General features: G+C 43.4%; 1 protein-coding gene across 16 annotated transcripts in view; it reads left to right on the plus strand.

Moving 5' to 3' along the window:
• The window catches only part of PCGF3 (polycomb group ring finger 3), a 208,785-nt gene that overhangs the window by 60,553 nt on the left and 123,155 nt on the right, over positions 1-25,077 (plus strand). For 12 of the 16 annotated variants that reach the window (XR_016441305.1, XR_016441303.1, XR_016441304.1 and 9 more), the window contains one exon: positions 19,218-19,392. Coding sequence is in view for 13 of the 16 variants with exons in the window: in XM_090039018.1 (XP_089895144.1) it covers positions 19,218-19,392 (175 nt within the window). In the remaining 3 variants the exon portion in view is untranslated. Of the gene's footprint in view, positions 1-5,758; positions 5,986-6,761; positions 6,805-19,217; positions 19,393-25,077 lie in introns of all 16 variants that reach the window. The other 4 variants (XM_090039022.1, XM_090039019.1, XM_090039020.1 and 1 more) reach the window with 1 other exon arrangement.

The following is a 25,077-nucleotide window of genomic DNA, read 5'->3' on the forward strand; positions in this document are numbered from 1 at the left end:
TGAGTTAAAAGGGTATCACTGCTTTCCAGCTTTTGCAGTTGTAATTCTTGTAGCCACAAGATAATGATTTAGGACCCCTCTGCACATGATGGGTATTGCACAATTATCTGGTTAATTGCACAGTTACCTTTAAGACCTGCTATATATGCAACATACTTATCACACCATAAAAAGCTCTAGCCAACTTCAAAGATAGATATCCAAAATGTGTACTAACTTTATAGCTGGTTGCTATTGAGCTTTAATGTGCACATGTAACACAGTTTCCCTTGCAGCTAGGAGCCCTGTCAGCTGACTGGGCTTCCAGCCACAGTGGGGCACAGTGTCCAGTGTGAAACCACTGGGCCATGGGGATTGTGGCTTTTGTGATCCCTCAGCTCCAGGGTTTCTGGGGTGCCCCCACAACTGGGAGCCCCTCAACTGAGGTGGCGTCCAGCTGCAGGAGCTTACTTCTTGCCAGTGCCAGGAGAGTGCAGATTGCACATTCAATCCCATCACATCTTTACCTGCATGTGAGGGGGGGCCTAAGTATTTCAGTTGCAGAAACTGGAAAAACGGGATTTTGATGTTGCCTGCAGTATGATGCAGGTTCTAAATATGTTTTCTCTGAATAACTGTCTAAAAAGATATTGGTATGTTCCCACATATTAAAGCTTCCTAATATATTATCACAATTAAATTCTGCATTATGGTGCTAAAGGTGATAGATACGTGCTTAGCTTCTTATATGTGTTATCTCAGGTTTTCATTTTTGTTTTCATACAGGGGTGATTTATATGTAGAATTTGGTCTAGAAGATTTCTTTTTCATGGTAATATATTAAGTTTGGCTGGACAGTATATTTTCTCTTTTTACCCAGTGCCTACTGTGAATTGGTATTATCCAGTACACCAGTGGTTACAAAGCTCTTGATAGATTGTGCACGACCAATTTACAACGTTATAACCTTAACTACCACCAGCAAAATTGTTGTATAAAGTAATAATAAATCTGTTTAACACATACCATTGACAGGTTGTCTGTGTACCAGTGGTGATGTCCATACCACAGATTGGGAACCGTTGCAGTATATCACATTTCTAAATGGATTGGCTTAACAGCAACCTTTTAATGTTTGGAATAATTGATCCTCTCTTTTGCTGAAGTCTTGCAGTATGGAATTTTTTTATCCAGTTTCTTATTTCCTCCAATAAATTTATCATAGTCTGCCAGTCACCTAAAATATTTGTTGGCACTATAATAAGTATAGTTTGGAATAGAAAATTAAAATGAATATTCCTGCTCAAATTAAGTGCTGCAATTCTGTCTAGTTACAAGGTTAGTTACCAAATCATTTAAACCAGTTTTTGATGTCTATTTTGATTCTTCCAGTGAAAGGAGTATAATTGCAGCTGTACAAGTCCTGCCATTTTTTATTTACATTGACCCGAAAGTATTTTAATGAAGTAGTTACTTGTTAATATTTATAATTATCTATTTATCCTTTTTAATATATGCTAATAGTTTATCATGTTCGTTTCTCTTTTCATAATATAGCTGTTTTGTATAGCAAAGTATTCTTCCAGCCATTTCAGTTCCTAACAAATCTAACTTGTTTTAGTTTCTTTCTATTAATTTTTTACATGCTTTCTGTGATCATTTTTTTTTTTGTCATTGGTCTGTTATTTATTTTATTTTTTTAAATATCTTTACCACAATGCTTAAATTTTGCATTTCCTGTCTTCTAATCTTTCTCAAGTGAGACTACTTATTAGGTTGCCTCTCATTACCTTGAAAGCATCCCATAAAATATAATTTTTAAAAATTTTAATTTATATTACAGTGAAAAGTAGCTCAATTTTCTCTTTAATTGGCCAGGAAAGATTCCGAACTTATAGAAGTGGGATATTCGCTTGTTTCATTTTGCATGTAGTCTCCCAACCTCTAATACATCACCCACCAAAAAACTGTACTGTTCCATTGCCAGACTAGACAATTCCACCTTCTTTTGCTGATTTAATGTTGTCAGATAATGATTTGGAAGTCAGGATTATATCTATTTTTATGTGCATGCCTGTATATAAATGTGGTGTTGAATAAACAGATAAATCTTTCTTTTGGATTTGAATTTCTCCAGGAGTCATAAAATTCATGATTTTTTTTTCCTACTAATAATTGTAGTGCTATGTCTTATTTTCCAGAGTTTGTTATACTTCTATCAGACCTGACTGCTTTTGAGTCCATAACCCAGTTAATCTCCTCCCAAAAGAACATTTTTCTCTGTCTTTAATTTTTTCTAAAGTTTGACATAGCTTGGTGAAGAACGACCTCTAGTCCTAATTTGGTACGGTGTCTCATAGAGTGCCTTCCAATGGGTGTTTGCTTGTGCCAATGCGGCTTTGTTTGGTCTCTGAGAGTACCCTTTAGCCAGCCCCGCCATGGCTTCTAGAACAAGGCAGGAACCTGAGCTCTTTCCCATGCTGAGACCCCAGCTCTTCATCCCTTGCTATCTCTGATTCTCTGTGGCCCTGACTCAAGGAGCTAGCATCCAATTCTTATTCTGAGAGAGGAACTACACCTCCATTAGGGCAACCCAATGGAACCTACAGTTCCAAGTAGCACAGCAAACAGTCTTTTTGGTAAAGGCATTTATTGGGGCAAAGGCCAGCCAGCCAGAGACTCTGTTTGTCTCCAAAGGGATTAAATAGTCCCTCTGTCCTCAATTCAGGCCACACAGCTTTGAGAACCCCCCAAAATACTCAGTGGTTCTCTTTCCAGTCTTTCCAGCTTCCTACAGTTTCTCCACTTCTTTCAGTCCCTAGACTCTTTTGGCCAGGAGCTGTTAACCCCCTGTTTTCCAGCCTGCTCTACTGTTGTCATGGTCATCTCTCCTTCATACCTCAAACAACCAAAATGATCAGGGTCCTGGAATAGTTGCCATGTCAGGAAAGACTAAAAAGGTTAAGGACTGTTCAGCTTGAAAATATGGCTGAGGGGGAACATGTTAAAGGTCTATAAAATCATGAAGAGTATGGACCAAGTGAACAGGGACCTGCTGTTCACTTGGTCCTAGAATACTGGAATAGGGGGCACCTGCTGAAATTAGTAGGTGATAGATTTAAATCTAACAAGTGGGAGTACTTTTTATGTAATGCGTAGTTAACTTGTGGAATCCATTGCCACAGGAGGTGCTGGAGGCAAATGGCATAACCAGTTTTAAAAAAGGGACTTGATAAATTCATGGGTGATAGATCTATTAATGGCTGTTAAACAGAATGGTTGGAGATGTTGCCTGTAGCATCTCTATACCAACCATGGTGGATGCCTGGGAGGGTATTGAATAGGTGGGGCATGGGTCACTCTAGAGATTTCTCCCTTTTATAGCATCTATTTCTGCCACTGTCAGAGGCAGGCCTATTTGTAACATTGAAGCTATTGTGGGCCCAGGCCCACCAAAAAAATACAAACCCTAAACCTTCCTTAAAAATGGAGGTCACTAGGAATGTAACAGCTAATTGCTTGGGATAAATAAAAAGAAAACAGGGAAGGGAATAAGGGCCATAGGTAAATAACAAAGTATCTAGAAGGGGACATGGAGCAGAGCACACTGGCCAGTGAACTGAGAGAGCCTATGAAACTACCCAGAGATGTGAGTGGAGGAGTGACTGGAAGACAGCTCCACCCTTGCTCAGGTTCTCCCTGGCCAGAACTTTCTTCCTGGTTTGGTTAGGTGGAGAGCTTGGCCAGAGCCAGAAGGAGGTTGACCCAGAGGTCCCATGACTTGGTAGGGCCACAGATGGGACTGCATAAAAGAAAAGGTGTGGGGAGTAGTGCAGCCAGAACCTCAGCAAGATGCTCTAGAAGAGGCAGAAAAGGGGCTACATCCCGGTTTAGATCCCAGTATAGCATGTATGTTCTAACTATTCCTCTTTTTAAGGTGGGTTTCTTGGAGAAAGCCAAGACCTGGTACTCATCTTTTAATGCCTTGTGGCACCTTCCTCTCTCTGTTTATTACTCTTGTTAAGACCGTTAATATTCAAAGTGTAATTTTTCAGTTTATTATGCTTTACAAAAATAGGCTTCTCTCTGAATTGGTGTCTCTGTATTTGTAGTAGGCTAACATTTTATTTTCTGTAACCTAGTTGCATTCCCCTCCTCACCCCCATCCCTCTTATGTTAGTCCCTTGCTCCGGTACTCTGTATTTCCCTTATGGCTTAGTTATTTTTATTTCATGACTTAACATTTTCTAATAAAATTAAATATTTTCTTGATTAGTTTGTGCTTTTCTCATTGCTGCATTTGAGTGGTTCTCAGCTAATGCACACACAACAATTAAAATATACCAGCTGCTGCCCTTTTTGAAAAAGGTGAAGTTTTCAAAGGGCTCCAAGTCTTCTTGTATCTATACTCCTCTGAGTTTTTAAAATCTGCTGAGTACTCTACTTGTCCTTATGTAAATACAAGCTTAAAGGGATAGCTTCATCTGTGTTTTATTTTTGCTTCTCTGAGACAGGTTTTAATCTCTTTCAGTTCCTATCTTTGTTAGTGAAGAATGATATGTCTTGGAAAATCTGTGTGTTGTATTAGCCCAGTTCAACTGCAGAGAGCTCTAGATGTCATAACCTTTTATTTTGGCTCAAAGTAATTAATTCTTAGAATTGTAGCTCTAGGCCTAGGAACAGAAGTTGTGCCTGCATTTGTCCTGGAAAACAAATGTCCCAGGATAAGTATGTACACACAACACCATTTCAATTGGGAATATTCATGAATGGCTGAATATTGGCTTTTCTACCATTAATTTAATGATGCAATCCCAGGACAATCGCACAGATGGATTTGGTGATGCTCCAAGATAAACTGTTAGTAATTCTTATCCCATGAACCTTTATAGCATTTACCTTGAGACAGTGGACATTGAATGTCTGAATGACTGCACTTTGTCCTGGGATAATATGGTTTATTCCAAAATAAATACAATATCTGTTTACAGGTCTGTTGCTGGGGGAGCTCAAGCAGTGAGTGCTGCCCCCATCCCGCCCCCCTAAGCAGCGAGTGCAGGCCCCTTCATGTATGGGCACCGGCCCAGGCATGCAGCTCCCTGCTGTGAAGGACTGCCCCCTTCCCCTGCCAAAGAGCCAGGTGCCTTCCCTCCTTCTGCCCTGCCACACACGTGCACTTACACCCCAGTTCTCTGGACCTTCAACCCTGCTCCCCATACACTTACCTGTGTCCAGCAGCCCATGACCCAGCCTCACTGTATGCTGGACACGTGCATCTGCATGTGCAAATGGATGTGCGCTCGTTGCCTCCAATTGTCCCAAGCAGCCCTTTGCAGGCTGGAACACTGCCAGCCTGCAAAGGGAAATGCATGCTTTTGCGTGTGTTTTCTGGGACTTGCTCACGACCCTTGCACATATTCTTGCAACCCACTGGTTGAGAAACACTGAACAAGATGACCTCCAGAGGTTCCTTCCAGCCCTACTTCTCTATGAAGAACATACTCAGACCCTAGTGGACCTCCTAGCTCATCTCATAACCTGTTTGTGTCTGTTCCAAAGTGATGCTCTGCATCTCTGTCCTGATCCAGAACGTTGTAAGGAGAGAATCTTAGCTCCTTTTTGATACCAGAATTACCTTGTTCTTTAAAGGTTTGGTTTGTAAAGTGAAGTATTTTTAAAACACTTGATCTACTTCTATAAATAAATATATTTTATTTTTTTAATTGCAATAGAATGTTTTTGTCAGCATTAATGTTGACTATTCTGGTTTTTTATTTAGCTGGAGGAATGGAGCCAGTTATCAAGTGATACCTGTTGTGAATCCCTTCTTCCAGCACAGACACACATGACATCCTTCCCTTTTCCATAATGCTGTGGTGATGAATTCTTCTATGAATGCAGCCAGCAAAGGAGTTTCCACAGGGATTGCCAATAGGTTCTTCAATTGCATTGCATCCTGGCTGCTGTTTGAATGCAGTGGTGGTGTTTTCACTGCACATCATTGTGGTGTGTTTGTTTTTTTTTTCCTTTTAAATTCCTTAGACAAAAGGGTATTTATTTGATTCATAACAATGAATATGGAGGAGGGAGGTATTATTATTTGTCTTTATTATCTGAACATTGTTTGAAGCTAGCTTACTAAAAAAAAATGGTGTTCTTTTGTCAAACTCAAATGATTGCATATGACTTTATTCTCTTTTATAATATGTAAGGAGTAAAAACATTCAACAGGGTGTTTTTTTTTGTTTTTAGAGTTTTTGTAGAAATATATAACAGGGAGTTTGTTTCCTTTTGGAAATAGGTTTGTACTAGTTTGGAAAACTATGGCAATGTAGTTTTCAAAATAAGCTTGACAGTTGATTAAATACGATTCCTTTGTGATCTCCATTCCAAAGTCTTTTGACTTTGTATGGGAAATGATTGTTTTGTTGAGTAAAGCATATAATGTGTGATCTAGTTGAGTTGTTTTTTCTTTTGTCATTCTTCCTTGTCAGTATATTAGAGAGAGAGAGGAATATTTGAGTTCTGAGCTATTTGCCTTTTATATTATGAGTATAGCCAAGACATTTCATGCTACAGTACATTGTCTACAGAGTTTCTGGGATTCCTTTTTTTAACCCATGGCAGGCTTTTTCCCTTCATGAAAATGCACTTTTTATTGTTGTCTGTTAGATAAGTAAATATAGATAGTATTAGATCAGTTTGGGGGTCAGTTGTGTCTTTGGCTGCATCTCTGACAGCTTTAGTGTTTTAACTTTCAGATTATTTTTCTGTCTTTTCAGGTTTCTGGATATCAGCCTTTGAAAAGAAATGAAGTTGTAAGAGGTATGCTTCATATAACCAAAACAGTTTGACAAACACGATGTAGGGAAGAAGGCCATTCATTCCTTCAGCAGGTGTCCATTTGCCTGTCCTTTTACTAGAGTCCCAGAAAATGAGTGGGATATGAATAGAACGTCTGCTGAACCAAAAAGCTCATGACTTCTAAGTAGTGTGTCTGTGATCTACACTGAAAAATAGTGCTGTACTTAACACTATTTGGAAACCTTCTGTTCAGAGAGGCATCTACAGTAGAGTTACTGTTACCTTGACAATATTCAGTTTACTGCAAGAGGTCTCAAACAGACTTCCTAACTTTCTGTTTGGCATTAATGCTGAGAGAGAGCAACATCATGGGAAGCCCATGGTGACAGTAAATCTACCTAACCCCTCACTCCTTCCATGAAGGGTTTTCTTTCTATAGAATGGATATAGCATAGTATGCTTCAAGTACCCTTGGTAGTTGCTCAACTGGAATATTTTTTTGGGTTATTGATATACAAACAGTGGGATAGTCTTAAAGATCTGGCTGTTATGGAATATCATCATCAGTGTTGTCTCCAAATCTCTTGGTTATTGGCAAAGTTTTTATATCAAAGCAGTAACTATGGCTTTGGGAACTGGCATCACTGGCTGGATAATCTATTGTGAAAGTCTTCCAGTACTCGCATTAGTACCCCCATCACTGGAGGTGTTTTAAGAAGAGATTGGATTGCACTGGTCAGGGATGATTTAGGAATAGTACATCTGTGCTCTGCTCTGGATATTTCCTGTGCTTTTGGGCTTTGCATTCTAGGAATTCTGGGAATTTTTTCCCCCTTTTGTTACTATGTGTACTGCTGGGGAGGGGAGGGGAGGTTTACTTCCTTGGAAACATTGGGGGTTGGCTGCAGGGCTGAGGATTTTGAATGAGGTGTGCTGGAACTTGCAGCCAGAGGTTCCTGGCATAGAGGGTCTTACCTCTCTGCTCAAGATCAGACAGATTGCCATATTTGGGGTCAGGAAGGAATTTACTGAGGGAGCACCAATAAAGATTTTTTTTGGCCGATACCAATGGCTGATTGTTAACCAGCCATATTGAATGATACCTATCCACTTGTCAGTATGCAACCCAGCGGCTTGGAGAGCAGCGTCCAGCTAGTATTGGGTCAGATCAAGGTCCCCATGGTGAGGGAGGGAGTGTGGCTGGGGGGGGCGGGGCACAGCCCAGCTGGGGCAGGTGTCCAGGATGGAGGGAGGGCTATAGGGTAGGCTATAGCTGCCCCCCCCCCCCCCCGGAAGAGTCCTGTACAGCCCCATGGCCCCGAGCACACAGTGCACAGCCTACCCTCACCTTGCACCCACATCCCCCATGCCTCCTCTGGGAGTGTGTGCAGTGGTGGGAAGCCACCCTCCTCCCTAACCCCCTACAGCTCTTAGAAAAGTTGCCTGTGGCTCTGTCTTGCGTGCTGCCCAGGCTGCCCCAGCCCTACTCCCTCCCTCACCTTGGGACCCTTGATCTGTCCCCACAACACCCCTTCCCTCCCCCAGGCCCCCCCCCCCCCCCCCCCCCAACTTACTGGCCAGATGCTGCTCTCCAAGCTGCCTGGCTACATTCCTGGCCACCTGTATGCTGTGGCTGTGCACATGCATGGGGCATTTATCGGTGACATTATTGGCTACATGGGCCAAAAATGCTCATTGCCGATTTAATATCAGTTTTCCTATGTTCAGTGGTGATAAGATATATGGACTAGTATATTGGTGCACCTCTAATATTTACCCCATGGTCAGATTGGTACAGACTGGAAAGTTTTTTCCTTTCCTATGTAGCAGGGGGTGTGTGGCCCATTTCCTTGTTCCCTTAAGCATATTTTTAACAACCCTTAACAGTTGCACAGTGGCTGCTGTTGTTACCCTACTTTATCTGTGGCACATTAGGGTACTGTCTTGAGGTTGGGTCGGGGTTGATTATGTAGCTTTAGTAATAAGTTGGACAGGAGATTTGTACAGGTTGGTTTGGATAAGGATGATCCTGTCTCTGGCAGAGGGTTGGACTTGGTGACCTTTGGGGGGGTCCTTCCCAGCCCTATTTTTCTATGATTCTATCAAAGACTGATTCACCAGAGTTTGTTCCTTTTAAGGTTTGTGTTCAGATCCCCATTTTCCTATACATAGTTTTCTTATGTCCAGTCTAAGTCAGCCTTCTAGAAGTTTGTGGCTGTTATATGTTGTTATCCCCTAAGTAACCCTAATGAACAACTGTTCTCCCAGATCCTGGTGCCAACCTCCCCTATATATTTATAGGCTGCCACCAAGTCCCCCCTGAGCTTTCTGTTCTCTAGGTTAAAGAGTCCCGTGCTGCTATTCTTCTGAAGCTTCCTGGGTTACCAAGTGTATTTGTGCTGAATTAATTGATCCAAGTTTATTTCTACTTGCATATGGCTGAACACCTTTAAAGGTTTTTCTCACTAATCAGTGCAGTTGGAGAGAGGCTAATATGAAATAAATTGTTCACATGTGCTGCCAGAATAAGCCAATGTGCAAGTCAGTGTTTGACCCATACCTGGCATGCTCTTGTGGGAACAGGAATATGAGATGAGGTGGGACTCACTGGGCGCATTTACACATGTGCTATAATGTACAGTAGCTTATTTTACTGCATATTAAAACATCACGTAAAAAAGTGCAGTTACACTAATGTGCAATAAAATAGGCTACTGTGCATTTAAGTGTCACTCTAAAAAAACGTGCACTTCCAGTACTTTAACACAGGACATAGGACTTCACTAAGTTCTTTCTTGCTTGAACAAGAGCAATGATGCTCACCTTTTTGGCTCCACAGGCCAGACGAATGGCATAGGGCTGGTCCACAGGCTGGTTTGGGCCTCATGCCAGGGTTGGGCTCTGGGGCTCTGTTGTGCTCCATTCCTGACTCCTGTGCATTGGGATCAGGCTCTATGTTGCCCTGCATGCCTGATCTAGCGTATCCCTAGCTATGTTATCCCTGCCCCTTCACCAGCATTCTCATGAGTCTCCAGAATCCTCTATAGATTTCTGGTCACAGTTTTAAATAGTGTTGCTTAAATTTAAATTTCAGTAATAGGAAAAAAAAAATAAGCAAAAATCTGTAACTTAAATGGGATTCCAGGTATCTGAATTTTTTTTTGCAGTATCATTCCCAGTTACAGTTTTAGCATAGCAAATATGGTAAAAAAAACCCCCAAAACAACCATGCCTGCCATTGTGTTTCCAAATCTGGGGGTGAAACTGGCTAGGCTTGGTCAATTAATACTTCCATCACTTCAGTGAGCAAGAATATTTCTTGCTTAAATATATTTAAAGCAGGGTGGTTGTAGGAAATGGGAAAGGTATGCGGCATTAAAAATGAACAAATCTAATACAATTTAGGATGTTTAAAGGGAAAGAGAAATGGACAAAAATCAAAAGAAGTTAAAAGCATGCTTGAAGACTGGTTTGATTGAAATCTGTTTCCTGAATAACCAAAAAACTGAATAAAACTACTTTGTACTTATTCCAAATCAGAGGAAACTACATTTGTTCTCTTTGAAGCAGGAGTGTCTTTGCCAGACAGTAACACCTTCCTGGCAAGTAGTTGCTTAATTTTAGTATTCCAAATTTCACCTGGCTCAGGCAAAACCCTTATGACAAAACTTGGCACTAAAAAAAATCAATGGCATGTTTAATATTATGCCCATAATTGGTATTTTTCTGCTCTTTTCTTGGGAAGTATGCCCAGTGCACAATGATGTTGATTCTTAGTTGGGTATAAATTGACCAATAAGGTCTTTAGATTTTGTTATTGTAGGCAGCTCATTGCCACACATGGCAGCAGTGTGTTTCTGGTTGAGGTGGTCTACCCATATCTGAAAAATCATGTTGCTAATCTGGCAAGTAGTGTGGGTAGCTGCTGTTTTGGAATCCAAGATGGCCATGTTTTGGTCAATATTTCAGTCTCCACTAGCATTAGAAAATTAACTCCAGAGACTAAAAACCAATGTTGTATGAACTGAGGAGATCAGTCATAACATTTTTATTGTGGTAGCCATTTCCAAGATTGCTGATAGTAGCATGTGTGTATTGACGCAATATAACTTTAAAAAAACAGCCCAGTAAACAATAGTCTATTACTAAAACCTCACAAATTATATTACTACAAATTTCATAGCAAGCCTACAGTACTGAAAATATTATAACTCAGGCTAGCCTATTTGTCTGAGCTGCATTGAATAATATAATACAGTTTTTAAAATTTCAGTATCTGGACGAGTCTGATATTACTAATACGTAATTTGGTGGCAATGAAACGCACAGACATATGTTTAGCTTAAAGCAGTAGAAAAATGTAATAGTCTAATTCAATGGTAATACAACAGTATATATAACGTTAATACAATGGGTAATTGCAGTTTTTCAGATCTCTTCATCATTTGAATCCATTTCTGAATACCTGTAGTTATTATATGGATTGCAACATGTTGTCTCATAGCACTTGCAGCTGGGAGTGCATGGCACATTAACCTGCTTGCACAAGCATGCTGGTCCCTAGCCTTCCATCTTGCAGTTGCAACTTGTTATCTGAAGGTGTTCTGCTGGTAATGGTTCAAGTGATCGGAACGTACCCATCGTTTTCAGCTTGCCAACCGCACTGGTCAGATGATGGCAATAGTAGATTAGGTTTAAGTGCACTTTGTGAAATGAGACTTCGGTAGTTGGCCCTATGTACATAGTGCATAAGGAAGTCGTATGTAGGCAGAAGTTTATCTAGAGCTTTTTCTTGATGGAATATTTTTACCCTAACTTCAAGAAGGGTTGTTAAAGATGTTGATGGCTGATGCTACAACACAAAAAACTTTTCTACTCAACTGTACAAATCCTTATCAACATCAGGCCTACTTCTTAGACCTGCCAGTAGATGTGAATGCTGAATGAAAATTTTCTTAGTGTGACCACTGAACGGATTTTTTTTTTTGTTTTTTTTGGGTTTTTTTTGTTTTTTTAGTGTGACCACTTAACTGGCTGGTGGTGTCATAACCAGTGCAGAATCCAATTAGAGATGCATGGAGTGGCTCAGGCAATTCTGACACAATATCATGAACTAGAGTGAATCTTACTGGGTTGCTTCTCTTCATCTAAACCTTAGGTGCAAGATTATCCCATAGAAGGACTGGTACGACTGAGTTGTTGCAGGAAAATACTAGAGGCATATCCCTGATGACTGCATGTTTGCCCTTAATAGCATTCTTGTGTCAACCTTTTTGCTGCAAATGCAGTTGCAAAATGTCACGTGAGCCTTTCCATCAGTGAAACCACCAACAATAGGCACCTTTTCACTTTGGAAACATTAGTATGATTTCTTAACAAGTTCCTCACTTAGAAAATTAACTAGGCTTTCTTTGTTGCTTGAAAGGATTTGAAACTACACTGTAGCGCAGCTAATGGAAGCAATCTGCTGCTAATGATTCTGTGGATTGGCTAGTATTTTGAGTCCTTAATGTTCTTGTGCCTGCCTTTTATGGGTAGTGATATGTATTGATCAAAGACGACATTGACTTAATCGCGTGTGTTGGAATAGTTGGCAACCGCTTGTTGCCCAAAGGAATCAGCCAAATGTCCAAATATTTGTGCAGTTTTTGGTTTTCCTGTTCTCTGTACAAGAGTGCATGATGTCAATAGTAGCAGCTGATTTCTTGGAAGCAGCATCTGGCAGAACAGTTCCTGCTTTATCCCCAGTCAAGATCTGTGACAAGGTTGCTTTGTCAGCCCCATTGAGCAATTTGTGCATTTAAAAAGTGACTGAGGGTATCCAAACAGTTCATGCTGTATGTAAGAGTGCACATTGAACCTTCTACCTGCTGCAACCACTTCAAGAAGCCTTTGTTGTATCTCCTTTGCTTTCTGTGTCTGTTCCATTTTGTTGGGCTGTCCCATAGTTGACTTTACATCCTTGAAGGTTTTCAATTTTGATTTGGGTATGTTTGCATAGAAGCTCTTAGTAGCATCTGCAGTAAGACATTTCTGGATAATGGTGTTCATGACTTCTCTTCCTTTGTCGCATGCATTCAAAATATCTAATGCAGTATCTTCTGTCATAATGTCTTCCATAAAAATGCATAACAGCTCATAATTGGTAACCTTAAACAAGTGGAACCTGTTGACCTGCTGTTGTAGCAATGTGACATCATTGGCATATCGTTGTCTTTTATTAAGATTGAAAGATGTTGCTGTATTAATCTCAACATTTGAATTGCCATCTCGGGTGACCTTTTTCATGAAGCAGATGATATGCTTGATGTCCTAGTGTATTCTTCACTTGATGTTGATAGGGTTTCCCCTTTCATCTTCTATATGCTGCAGCTTCCTTAACAGTCTCTCAGTGTGTTGTTTTGTATGTAAAAGACCTGTAGAAAGAACGGTGCCAGTTAAGGCTTTTGGAATGTTAGTGCAAGATCAACACAACGTGATATTCTATCAATACTGCCATAACAAGTGTCAAATTCAGCAACTGTACTTATGTTGAATGAGTGCCTCCTTTATTTGCATAATTCTAGCAGGTATACTTTGGCAAATGGTTGACTATGAATCTACTTTGAAACATGATGCATCTTGTAGATTCTGAGTCATACCTCCTACACTTCACTGGACTCAGTGATGCTATCAGCTCCATTGTAACATTTGGTTAAGGCTGATAAGGGTGACTCTCTTGTCGACATTCTCCTTTGGAGATTCTCAGTTCAAGGTAATCTAATACAACAGAGTTGATGCAGCAGTTTTGAAAACCTTTTGGGTATCTAATAATGAACAAAACTGTAAATTTGCAGCAGCTATCTTGGGATCCAGTATAGCTGCCAGGGCGGAAATGTAATGATTATAGAGGTAAACTGATACATCGGTCTGACATCAGATTGGTACAGATATAAAGAAAACTGGCTCTATTGGAAATTGGCCCAATGGGGCCGATAATTTGGCCAATAGATGCCCATGCTGTGTGCAGCCGCAGCACAGCACTCGGGCAGTGAGGAGCAGAGTGGAAGCTTATAGGTCTGGTATGGTGGGAGGGGCAGATCAATGCCCCCTGTGTTGAGAGAGGTGGCAGGTGCTGTCAGGGTGGGGCAGGGGGTCAGAGCCGTGCCTTGTGGGGAGGGAGGGAGGCAGCTCTCACTGCTGCTTGCATCCCGGGGGAGGGGCGGGGGGGTGTGCCCCGTGGATCTGCACAGGGCGGGGCGGGCTGCAGCTGCGGTTGCGCAGGGCTCTTCTCAGTGGGGGCTGGGCACAGAGTGAGCACTGGCAGCGCTGGGAGGATGCTGCATCCACCCCCAATTTCGCTGCTGCTTTGCTCTCAGCATTGCCGCCAGCCTCTTGGCGCAGCACCAGCTCTTCCCAGTGCATGGGTGGAGGTGGGGCGTTGAGCTGGGGCTGTGCTTGGTGGCTAGCAGTGATGGTGCTGGGAGCAGAGCAGCAGCGAAAGTTGGGGTGAATGCAGCATTCTCCCATCACTGCTGGCACCTGCTCCGAGCCCAGCCCCCACTGGGAAGAGCCCCATGCAGCCCCAGCTGCAGTACCCCACCCCATGTAGATCCAGGGGGCACAAATCTCCCTTTGCCCTCCCGGGGTACAAGCAGCAGCAGGAATTGCCTCCTTGCCTGCCACGCCTCATGCCACCTGGGCCACGCCTGTCCCTGCCCCTTCCACCTCACTGGACTTTCCAGCAGGAGGCAGCTGTACTGGAAATCGAATCAGTATTGGCTGATATCTTTCGTTAAATATTGGCTATTGGTATCAGCCCCAAAAATCTTTATCGGTGCACCCATATACGATTGATCTCCTTGGTCCATACAGTGTTGGTTTAATCATCAAAATTTAATATTCTAACTGTAGTGGGGGCTGAAATTTTGAAAAAAAGGGAATTCACGGCAGCCGTCTTGGATTCCAATATGGCAGCCACCTACACAATTTGTCAGTTTGGCAATATGATTTTTCTGACATGAGTAGACCACCTCAACCTGAAACACACTGGTGCTGCTTTGTGGCAATGAGTTGCATATGGAGTGACACATGTACCCTTCTTTTTTTTTTTTATCATACTATCTCTGATCTCTCCATTAATTTTTGAAGCAGTTGAATTTGTACTAAGTGACTGCCTATTGCTCAAATTAAGACATACCGGGTCAGAACAAGACTTCCCTGCAGTTGTCTTCTGGAGTTTGTCTTTCTCTTTAGTGCAGTATGCAAACTGTTGCCCAGGTAGTGTGGATGAGGAGAACAAACAGCAGGAGCCATTGAAGGGTGGGGGTGAAATGTGACCTCTGGCAGGAGGCAAATCTGAGAGAACATGCATATATTCAACACAAGCCTATTAGTTTGGTAGTATATATAAGCCAAGTGTTGGAAGCCTTTTGCTGGTGTGGGCAGCAGCTTACAACTGAGCCATTATCAAAGGCCAGAAGTCTCTTCCCCTCCCATACTCCACTCCAAGTGGCTGGCTGTCAGATTCAAAGCCCCTTTGCAGCAAGCATAAACTGGAACACTGCAGTACTCCAGTGGGGAGCTCTGTCACCAACCCCTATGCAAGATCAGACTTCTGAGGTCCAGTCTGCCCTGAAGTAATGTATCTTGCTGGTCCCTGTAATATAAGCAACTGAAAATTATAAGTATTACAACCGTAAGCGTTGGGCAACTTTAAATAGGGGTGTTATTGGCTCTGCCTTTTTTGCAACTAACAGCAGAGGCATTTAAAGGCTTGAATATCCATCCTGTTTCCCATTTTATATAAATCAGCTACTCTTCAGAGTCTCTGTAATTACTTGGGAGGTCTGTGGTCAGGAATCTGACATAGAAGGGCAGTAATGCACCTGGTCTCACTCCAGGCTCCCTGGACTTGAAGCTCATTGTCAACATGCAGGTCATGGTCCAAGGCTGCAAGGCTTGACTGAGCTTGGGATGCTCCACCATCTCCTGTCAGTATCATAACTTGCAGGTGGGGAAAGCAATTGCTGCAGGCCCTGATTTAGAGGAGACAGGAGGATCACCAGCCCCACCCCTTCCATCCACTCTGGGAGTCTTTGCTACGGCAGGTGCACCCCAGCCATGGAAGCCGGGCAGCCCTGCACTCAGTAGTGTATGAGAGGGAGGGGTAAAGTAGAATGTATCCTTCCCCCCACCCCTTCTTTCTCCCCTGCCCCCATGCTCACCTGCTTGTTCGCTGTGGTGAACTGAAGCGCTCTTGGACTCTGCCATTTTTCATTGGGAGCTGGCACAGCTGCTCTGTTAAAAGTACAACATTTCTACCAGCTCAGCCCTTAAACACCTAACACAGCGTGCTGTAGGTTAGCCAATGCTGCCCTAGCTCATCTTTAAACAGACAGTGCATGCTCCAGGGCTGAGTAATTATTTTGGCTGGAAGGTCAGTGTAACAAGTCTTGTTGAGGGCTGCACGTGTATGACCTGCAGCTCTTCCTACACCCCTGCCCCGAGTCCCTGGCATTGGGGGGTGGGGGGGTGTTTGGGTTGGACAAGAGCTGCACCAGCTGCACCCACGTAGCCTAAAGCAACGTGTGGGAACACAGTGCAGTACCAACCTGGCCACATGCTGGGGACTTAGGCCAAAGGAGGGAGTGCAAGGAAAAGGGGCCAGCCAGGCCAGTACTGGGCTGTTTCCCCCTCCTCCTTGTACCTGCTCCCCCACCCCGAGTCCCTGGCACGCGGCTGGGCTGGGCTGGCGCTATGCTGTGTTTCTGTACTCTGCTTTGGGTCATGAGAGTGCAGCTGGAGTGACAGCTGCCTGACCCAGCCATGTGCCAGGGACTCAGTCATGCAGGAGCCACTCTAACTGCACTCATGTGGCACTGCCTGAAGCAGCGCGCAGGAACTCAGTGCAGCATCGTGTCAACAGTGCCTGTGCTCCTACTGGGTCCAGATAACCTGGAGTTCCTGGCCCTCTTTCCCCTGCCAGTGGGGCAAACCATATCTGAGCTTTGACTGTTGCTGGGGCTGGGCTGTCTGGTCTGCGAAAGGGCATAGGGTTGGAGCTGCATGCAGACAATCTCACTGGGCAGAAGCCTGGCCACAAGCTGAGTGCTCCCTGCCTTTGAGTGTACACTGGGGGTTGGGGTGTGGGGCAGGGCAGGCTGGACCAGAATGGGGAGCGGCTGCTCCTTCTGCAGGCTTAAGTACAGGAAAGGGAGATGGGCAAGAGGTATCAAAAGCCAGGGTAGCCACAGGCTGGATGCAGTTCTGCTTCAGAGGAGCAGCCGCAGGCCAGAGTTGGCCTGCAGGCTGTACTTTGCTCACCCCTGTCATACTTACTTATATCTACGTGGGTTAGCAAACAGCCTGTACAGAGTCGGCAAAATAGCCACATTATCCAGTAGGGATGGGGAGAGGCAATATTGTTTATCATTTAAATGCTCACATATTGAATATTCTAGAGGTTAGCACTAAAAGTAAACTCTAGTAAGTGGTTTTTTTTTTGTTAACTGTATTTCTAGGGGGAAAAAATGGGGATCTGGAAACTGTAGCCTAAAGTCTTAGCACAACTTCAGAATGCCAGGATTGGTACCTGTTTTTGAAACCACTTAATTAACAAGTGTACAGTTTAGCCAATATTATGTTTTTGGGCAAGCTTAATTGTATTCTGCATAATGATTTGTGTTTTGGGTAAAGTGCTTATGCAGGCAGTCCTCGACTTGCAATGTTTGAGTTGCAACGTTTTGCACTTACAAGGTTTATAAATTGATGCCCTGCTTCAACTTTACGATGTTGGTTTCTACTTTACAACGCTTGATCTGATGCAATGCCAAGCCAGCAAACAAATTCACTGTGTCGCTCATCTCCCTGGAGAACATCTGTCCAAACTTCTTTGGACACTTTCTTTAAGAAAGCAGACAAGACTCCTGAGAAGACTCCAGCCAAGAACCCTTCAAAAAGTCCAACCAAGAGCCTTTCAAAGTCCAGCAAAGTCACCCCAAAGAAGTCCTTCCAAATCTATATGATTGTTATTTACAGTATAAATACATTAATGTAGCTATATTACTCATCTATAATTGATCGTGTACAAAATTCTGGGGTAGTTTTGGTGAAAATAGGGTATCGGGCCTTGGTTCAGGAACCAATCCCCATTTATAACATTGTTTACCATGGGGGAAGTTGGTTCCGAGTTGCAACATTTCGACGTAAGATGTCGTTTTCAGGAACCAATTGTGTCATTAAGTCCAAAGACTGCCTGTACAGTATTTCAGTTTTTTGTAACAACGTTTTGGCAGTTTAAAAAAAAATCATTTTGTATTCTGTATCCAAAAGCTTACTCTCTAAATATATAATATCAACAGACATTATTGTGAAAGATAATGCTAGTGAATTAAAAGCATGTTTCAAGGATTTGCAGTTATCTTAATGAATCGAAATAATCTTACATGGTTTTAAGGGTGAACTACTAAGTTCTTTAAAACTCCAAGTACTCTTCTTTTTGAGATTTCCAAAAATAAAAAAGGGAATAATGGCATAGATATATCTTTGTGTGCATGCATGCTTTAAGGTAGGGAGTTGTGTATGTGTATATGTATTTTTAGTTAAGGGAGGCAAACAGAATTTGATGGTTTCTGGGTTTTTTGGGGTTTTTTTTCCTGTCAACTCTGGAAAAGTGGTATTGTATATCAATATCTGGTTTTTTTTCTTAAGGTAATGCCATTCTTCATTCTAGAAGTAAAAAAATGTGCAGTTCATGTATTTAATATCATCGAGACAAATTTGCTGGTATCAAAATTACTTTTTGAAGTTGTGCTTAATATGGTTATTTTTGCCCCTTCCCTATTTTCCATCCAAATCTTTAATGCATTATGAAACTGAAACAGTTTTTCTTGGAACCTGTTGTTCAGTGGCATTATTCAGGTACAACTTTAATTATTTTCCAAGTAATTGTTTAGAGGGAAAACAGGCTATGAATATACATTGCAGCTTGGCCCACTTATACCAAATTTGCCATATTCTTTAGTATTTGGATGACTGAATAATTTTTAGGGCCAGCTGTCTTTTACTTTCATATTACTTTTAATTCTTGGCTTGAATGCAATTAGTAGCATGACCAAAACCAGCAGGACTTGGCCCTAAATCTCAGATTTTGTTTTATTAATGGAAGTACTATATTATGCAACATACTTGAGTAACTTGGAAGAAAAACTGCTTTTGTATTGGAATATCAAACTTCGCCTCTGTAGAATTTGTGTAACTACCAGTTTCTCACATACCATGCTAAAGTCTTGGCGTATAAAACAGTGTAGAATTTGCAGTTTCACTACTTGTTCATCATTTTATAAGGATTTATCTGATACAGTATTTCTGTTGTATATATTCAAAATGTATGAGCGTCTGAAGTGAAATAATCACATCTCTAATGCAGAACAATGTCATTTTGCTTATTCCAGCACAATTTCTACCTGATCAGTACACCTGAATTATTGTCTAATGCAGTTAATCTACAAACACCAAAGATGCTGACCAGAAAGATTAAGCTTTGGGATATTAATGCCCATATAACCTGTCGTCTGTGCAATGGATACCTGATTGACGCTACCACTGTAACGGAATGCTTACATACCTGTGAGTATGACTATATAACTCTTCAACCTTACGTTAAAGGAATTTTTCTACCTGATGTACTAGAGTTTTGACACATTAGAGCAGGTTTCAGTTGAAGCTTAAATATTCTGTGCATCTGTTTATAATGCAAGTTTTGCTCTTAACTTACTTTTTCAGCTAAATTGTGTTGTGTCATCATGACCAAGAACACTTGTTACTTTGCATAAAGCTGCAGCCATATGCAGTGAAATTTGGTTAAATAGCCACTGGGCTAAGTAAGTGTCAGTATGATCTTCTTATCGCATTGATGCACTAAATCCTGATCGGTCCCAAAACACTTGTTGGCTAATTTGTCACCTATTAAAGCATAGTTAGTCATTCCCAAATTTACACTTATGCTAAACTGAGATCGAATGTGTTCCTGATAATTAATTGGCTTGAAAGGTATTGATCCATACCTCTCCTGTTAAGCCAGCTGACATTTTTCAAATTACTGGTGCTCTTTCACTTCTCTTGGCTCAAGAAGATATAGGATCAACTATTCCAGTTTGTAGGCTTGTCTTCTATTTTGTTGATAAGAGCATGTAATAGTGCAAAGCAAAGGTCTCTTGCTGATTTATTTTACTCCATCACAATAATGTAATTTATATATAGTGAATACTCTGAATTTTTGTAGTAAGAAATTTTACATTATATGATTCTACAGATCAATCTTCAGTTTTCACATATTGAGCCCAAAGTGTTTACATTGTATGCTTAAAATTTTTTTGGGGGGGGTAAGGTAGGTGAGGAAGGTGTGTGTATAATACATATATGCATTTTTCCTCTGTAAAACCATTCTTTACAGTTGCTCCCTATGGGCTGCAAGAAACACTACTCAGATTTGAAGATGGCTAAACACTGATAGTATATCCACGAGTTACTGTCCTCGTTACTAATTCCCTGGAGTGAGGAATTAGTCAGATTTTACTGTCTCACAAATGGTAATGTGTTTACATAGCATGTATAGATTCACAGCCTGTTTTACATTGAGGGAACAGTTGTGCCCATCTTCCCATGGATCTAAATGTTTGGGAATTAAGGGAAATGCATTTACTTTCTCACCCCAGAAACAGCTATGGCTAAAAAAGGACTGGTAAAGCATACTCTGCTGTGCCCCAAATTGAATTATTTGTGCTGAAATTTGGTTGGCCTTTTTGTGGCTGCTACACTTTTTGCTCAGTGGGATGTGTCTTAGAAGGGATTCTTGGTGAGGTGTATCTACTCACAGGGTAAATGTCAGAAGTTTGAAGATTGCATTTGCAGGTGTATTCTGGTATCTGGTCCGGCCAGCCTGAGGTGAGGGCAGTAGAGTGGGAAGAGTTGTTATGTTGGGTGGAAGCCCACAAATGAGCTTGGCTATGGGCCAATGGAGGTACAGAACAAGATTCATACTACAAGAATATCATGTTTTACAGAAGCCTCTATCTGTTCCAGTGGGTGGGTGAAATAGAAACCATCCTGTATTTTGTTTCTGTAGCATGACCCTCAACTGCCTATCGTAAGGAAAGTTTCTGCTTAGAACAGCAACTTCAGTTGAAAGGATTAGTATTAGTGAAATACTAGAATGTATCCCATAGAGCAGAAGCAGATGCTAATAGATTCTAAATCCTGTACATCTGCTACCAAAAATTTGTTTTTATATCTGTGCTATATACCAGCTCTGTGTTTGGAGACTAAAAGCCTTAATTTGTCCCTCTTTCATCCAGCTCAGCTGCCATACATATACAGAGATCTGCCATATACATGGTCTTGCCTATATTGAAATAGGGGATCTCTGCAAACCCTTGCTAGGTTCATGTGGAATGTAAACATTTTGACACACCCATTTTTAAAAGAAAATATAATGAAATTTGAATATGCTTGTGGTGCTCATCTTGAACCACTTAACACATTTAGGCACAGTTGTTATTATATGGAAGTATTTTTCTGGTAGCAGTTTACGTGCACTGTGGTAATGTCTTGGAAACTGATTCCCCTTGTACTGTACTTCACAAAGATAATATGTTGTGGGCTTTCCAGATTTTCCCATAGTACTTGGTTTTAAGTGTAAATCCACTTCCCTTCAGTTATTTCCTTATCTATATGCTCATTTCAATAAGGTCCTTCTCAATGCTGTAGATCAGGAATGGGCAATTATTTTGACAGTTACCCAGCCCCCTTGTTGCCATCTTGGGACCAGAAGTCCTACCCCCTGACCTTTGCCATCAAAAGTTCCTCCCGTTGCCTCCCCACCCCCTGGAAATATTACTTTTGTGGAGGTTGCCATCTTAGAACCACAAAAAAAAATCATACACTAACAGTCCAAATGCCTACTAAAACTTATTTTAATTTTATTATGGAAAATATTTTTGTCCCGAATTGTGTTTGCATAGTGTATATAGAGGTGATTGCATAATAACTCAAAAACATATTCTTACTGTTGTATATTGCGTGTGGGGGATGTAAGTGTGTGGTGGGGGATGTTTGGGTATGTGTGGGGTGCGGTGTGGGGGTTGTTTGAGGGTGTGTGATGGTGTTTGTAGGAGCATAGGGTATAGTGGGGTGTTGTGTGGGTGGGGGGGGTGGGTTTTGTGGGGTGTGTGGGGACCCGTCCTGGACTACCCCTATGGCACAGCAGCAGCAGGTGGGGTGTTCGGGGCACAGGTGTCTGGCTGGGCATGGCTCCAGCCAGTGCTGCACATCAAAGTAAGGGGCACAGCCTCTACTGGGCTGTCTATCACCGGTGCTCCCTGCCACTCACCCACAGTCCCTGCACTCACTGGACACAGTTGGGAAGCCCCAGGCACTGGAGCCAGCTGCTTTCTCCACTCCCCAGGGGAAGGCCCCTGGGGCTTCCCTCCCTTGCAGTGCAGCCCTAGATCTGGAGGCTGTGCCTCTTGCTGTGATGTGCATTGCTGGCTGGAGCCGTGTCCTGCTGGGTACTTGTGCCCTGAGTACACTGCCTGCTGCTGCTGTGCCATAGGGACCAGAAAGTGGGGAAAAAATGGCAGACTGCCCATCTCCTGAAGCAGGTGTGGGCTGGGGAGAGATGGGAAAAGTTCCCAGTCTCCAGAAGAGGAGTGGGGCAAGCAGGAAAAAGCCTCCAAAAGTCCTATCCTATTCTCCTGAAGGGGAATGGGGGGAGGAGGGGGTAGAGGGCAGATAGTGGGAGCAGAGCAGATCAGAGGCTGAGCCCCTGACATCAGCTCAGTCCAGGAGCCAGTCAGGGGTCAGTCTGGGAAGCCCAGAGGGCTTTAAAAATGCTTGCAGGCACTGTTTGTTTACTTGGTAATTATCTCCCTCCCCACTTGAAGAGGATGATGATCAGGAATCCTGGTTTTCCCTGATGATTTAAAAAATAAAATAAAATAAAAAATGCAAATTCTCTGATATTAAAACCCCCCAAATCTGTGATTTTAAAATGACAGTCCCCTACCCCCAGCCCTCCTGGCCTTGCTGGTGCCCCTCACTCCCTTCCCACAGCTCTGCTTGCAATGTTCCCTCTAACGAGTAGCGGTCCATGAGTGTGCTGCTTTAATCCTGCCTTCCCCTTTTGGTATGCCATGGGACACTTACTGAAGTTAAGGTCTTAAGCCTTCACCTGGGGCAGGCAGCGGGGCCTGGGGGCTGGCACTGGCTCTGCGGGCTCCAGGAAACTGCTCTGCTCCCCTGCGTCGCCTCAGGGAGTGAGGAGGCATGTGGTGTGTCATGTGGTCCCCCCCCTCACCTCCCTCCTCAGCCTCACCTCAGGGAGGAGCCGCTGCCTGCCCCAAGTGAGGCTCTGCCAGGCCCAGGGAACTTCTCTTCTGGCTCCAGGAAGTGCTTCACTCCCCAGTCTTGACGCTACGTGTCCTCGCTCCCCAAGGTGATGCGGGGGAGCGGAGCAGTTCCCTGGAGCTGGCAGAGCCCGCACTAGCCCCCGCCTCCGCATCACCTAGGGGAGGAGGTTACCTTTAGTAAGTGTCCCATGCCACAGCTCAGCTCCTCTCCTAGTGAGTGCATGGCCTGAAAAAGTTGGTGTGCAGCCAGCCTTTTACTTGTGCACGGCCGCTCACGTGCCACCTTAGAGGGAACCTTGCCTGCTGGTGCCTTTCACTTCATCCCACTCCCTCCCTTTTCCCTCCACAGCCCCCCAGCCCTGCTGGTGCCCCTCGCCTCCCAGCCATGCGAGAGGGGGCTCCCATCTGCCAGGGCTGTGGAGCCAGGGACCTGGGTCCACAGGCCGCTGCCCCTGGCAGGAGGTGCCAGGTGCTGCAGAGGAGCAGAGCCCAGCTCCCTCCTCTGCTGCCTGGCTGCTGTGGACTTGGGTGGGGCCAGCTCCCTGCCACTGCATGCATTCCTGGGGGCAGGGGGAGCCATGCCCCCCGGGAGTGTGTGCAGCAGTGGGACATTGGCTCCGCCCCCGGATATGCTGCCTGTGGTCCGGTCCTGCTCCCCATTGGGACCCTGTGGCTGTGCATTATGGCCCTGGGCCCCAAGCCCTAGGCACTGCCTGGCTGGACAGCAGCTCCAGCCTCAGCCCCAGCCCTGCTCAACCCCCTCCCTAAGCAGACCTCAGTCTGCCCTCCCTACCCTGCACTCACCTGTGGGAGCTGCTCTCCAGGCTGCCTGGCAGCCGTGTGCATATACATGGACCCCCTGTCTGACTGCCCTCCTCCCGCTCCCTCCCCACCCCCTGCAAGCTGGAACTCTACCAGCCTGCTGAGGGCTCATCACAAAACTGTAAAATCTGCAGGTTTCTCCAGTAAAATGAGAAATCTGTATTTGCCTCTGGTAAAAGGTAGAAACTGTAGTTCACTTCACTTTTCTGTGGGAAATGGAAAACCTGGATCCCTGTTGATAGTTACTGAATTAACACACCAGGCAGGTCCAGCTAGGGCTTCAAATCAGGGCCTGGGAGGGGTGGGACTTATGGTACCTCATAGCCAGTCAGAGATGTAAGGGCGGGAGTCCACTTTGCTCTGCCTTCAAAGTGGTGGCTCCAGTTGTGATACGGCCGTGAAATCAGGGGCCCTGGCTGTTACAGCTGTGTAACAGTCCACTGGGGCCTGTGAATTTGGTAGGTCCCTACTTATTGTAGTTTCAGATAGCTGCACAAGGTGCCTGTTTTTTCATGTGGGAGACTCATATTCCCAACAGTTATTCTAGTTCGGTCAATCAAAGGACAAGAAAAGACGGGGAGAAAGAGTGCCAAAACTCTTTGCATCAGATCCAGAGTTGAAAGCCTCAGTACATTAGCATATGCCCCTTGGCACTAAGAGCAGGGTGGATTAACACCCTCAGGTCTAATAAACCAGGGCTTACTCAGTGGTTTTGATCTAGGCCTAAAGGTAGATGATGTCAGTAGCAGAACTAGGAAATCTTCCACTCCCTTACCACGATACCAGAAGAGGGGATCCCCTGACCTGGTAAGGATCTGCCTAAGGGATACGTCTCTTGCAATTTTTTTGGCTGATATACATAACAGACAAAGCTCATGCACAGGGATCCTGGTTTTCTCTGTTTAAAAATCCCAAATATCCCAAATTCTATAATTAAAAAAACAACACCCAAATCCCATGTTTTTCTGTGATTTACAATGAAGTCTCTGTGTCTCTCAATTTTAAAATGGTTTGGAAGCCTACTAGTGCCTCAGTCATTATAATTACTCATCTATTTTGGCATATTTTATCATAGAAAATCAGA

Source organism: Crocodylus siamensis, chromosome 3, assembly GCF_052110815.1.
Source record: "Crocodylus siamensis isolate JL-2025a chromosome 3, ASM5211081v1, whole genome shotgun sequence".
Taxonomy (NCBI): domain Eukaryota; kingdom Metazoa; phylum Chordata; order Crocodylia; family Crocodylidae; genus Crocodylus; species Crocodylus siamensis.